General features: G+C 51.4%; 1 protein-coding gene across 1 annotated transcript in view; it reads right to left on the bottom strand.

Annotated features, from left to right (window-relative positions):
* MRPL12 (mitochondrial ribosomal protein L12) overlaps window positions 1-1848 on the bottom strand; it is a gene marked incomplete at its 5' end in the record, with an annotated part of 2934 nt that extends 1086 nt beyond the window's left edge. The window contains one exon of the mRNA XM_008631307.2: window positions 1696-1848. Within this exon, the coding sequence (XP_008629529.2) occupies window positions 1696-1848 (153 nt within the window). The remainder of the gene's footprint in view (window positions 1-1695) is intronic.
* Between the last annotated feature and the right edge of the window lie 6 nt (window positions 1849-1854).

A 1854-nucleotide genomic window follows, 5' to 3' on the forward strand; every position in this document is an offset into this window, starting at 1 on the left:
TTCCTGCTGGGTTCAATGCCTATATATCTGTGGTGGCAGAAAAATGCTTTTTTTGCTGGGGTTAGAAGGCACAGATATGCGGGCGGTGCTCGGCAGGGCACAAATGCCTTTGCTCACCAGGACAGGATTTGGACAGGAGCCTGTTCAGGCTCACTGCGATGAGGACAGGAAACACAACACAGGTTATTCATTTCTGAACCCTGCTCACCAAGGTGTAACTCCATTCTACAGCAGCCCTGGTCAAGAGAAGCAGCTGTTCCTGGTGTTCAGTGGGAACAAGAGCAGAGCCCAAGCCAAGTGGGACCCATGTAGCAGCAACCATGGGGCAGATGCAGTGTGTTCCCAATCCAGGTGGAGCCCAGGGCTGGTGGTGACAGAGGGTCAGCATCTGCTGAGCAGCTCCCAGTGAGCTTCCTGAGGTGCAGCCAGCCTTGGTTTGGCATGTGCTGATCACGCACCTGTCTCACCGAACAGTTGCTGCCGCAGGACTGATGTTTGGGTCCCAGCAGTGCCCAAAGTAATCACTAGCTGTGCTTCCCTCCATTCTATCAGCAACTCTACAGGCAGGGCAGATCTCCCTGCAAACCTCGTTAAAAACACCTCGACTGGATGGCAGTAAAATTTACAATAAAAGTGCTTTGTCTCTACTTTGAACACAGCCTCTGCAGGTAGAACCTCCACAACTGTTCGTGTTGTGTTTGTGTTTCACCCGAAGTGTCAGGCATGGGTACATCACACCTGAGTTTGCCTGCAACAACTGGCACCTACGAACAGCTCATCCAACAGGTGCCACATGCAAAGCAAAGCTCATTTAGCATCAGCTCCCCAGTTAATTATCTGCTGATTGTGTCCATTACAGAGTTTGGTATTTTCATGTTTGCTTGGGACCGATAATAGATTAACAACTTCCAGAGGAACCACACTGACAGTCAGGTAATTATCCCCGTGGGACAGCCAAACTTGTACCTGTGCCACTGACTTTCTCTGCTGGCTTTGCAATGCAGCAATAAGAATGGGTCAGAAGATTATTTGCAAATACTTCTGCTCCCCTGGGCTACAACTGGAGCAGACACTGCAATGCCCAACGTTGCAGCGGGAATACTGGAAAGTGCTACTGTTGACCCCAAGACATGGAAGGATCACCCTGTGGAGAGGTGCAGCATGTTACATGCTTCAGCAGTAGCAGCTTCATCACCCAGCATGCTGAGCCCACATCCCAGGTCAAGGGCCTGAGCTCAGACACTGCCCAGGGCTGAGACCTGTATCCTCCCAGGAAAGAAGCAGCATCACCTATAAAATGAAAAGAGCTGGAAGCCTGGATTGCAAGATGTGTGAATTAGAGAAGCTCATTTAACTTCAGAAATACATTGGCCTTGGGAAAGGCAAGCCAAATCCAGCTGTAGTGTGAGATGCTGGTTATTCCTGAGCTCTGCAAGAAAGCTCACAGCAGCTCTCAGGTCTGGAGAAGCTAAGGCGGGCATGGACGTCTCTGAGTCCTTTGCTCTGAGCCTCCTCCTGACAAGTGAAAATGCCAGACAAAGGCACAACCAAATCCTGTTCCCCACGTCCCTGCACTGAGATGCACGCAGGCAGACTGTGCTTCTGAACACACAAATACAGGCTCCTTTTGAACAGAGAGCTGAGGTTGCTGGACCTGGGGGCAACACACCACAGCCTGGGGCAGCACCTCCTCACCTGCACGAGGTTCACTCCTGGTACGAAATTCTTCACCTCCTTGATCAGCTTCACCTTGTCAGTGGCCTTCAGCTCCGTCAGCCGGACAGTAAAATGAGTCTTCTCTTTCTTGAGCGGGACCACCTCCTCCTCCTCCTGGAAGCAGCCGGAGCACGGTGA

Source organism: Corvus brachyrhynchos, unplaced genomic scaffold (assembly GCF_000691975.1).
Source record: "Corvus brachyrhynchos isolate BGI_N302 unplaced genomic scaffold, ASM69197v1 scaffold340, whole genome shotgun sequence".
Lineage (NCBI taxonomy): Eukaryota > Metazoa > Chordata > Aves > Passeriformes > Corvidae > Corvus > Corvus brachyrhynchos.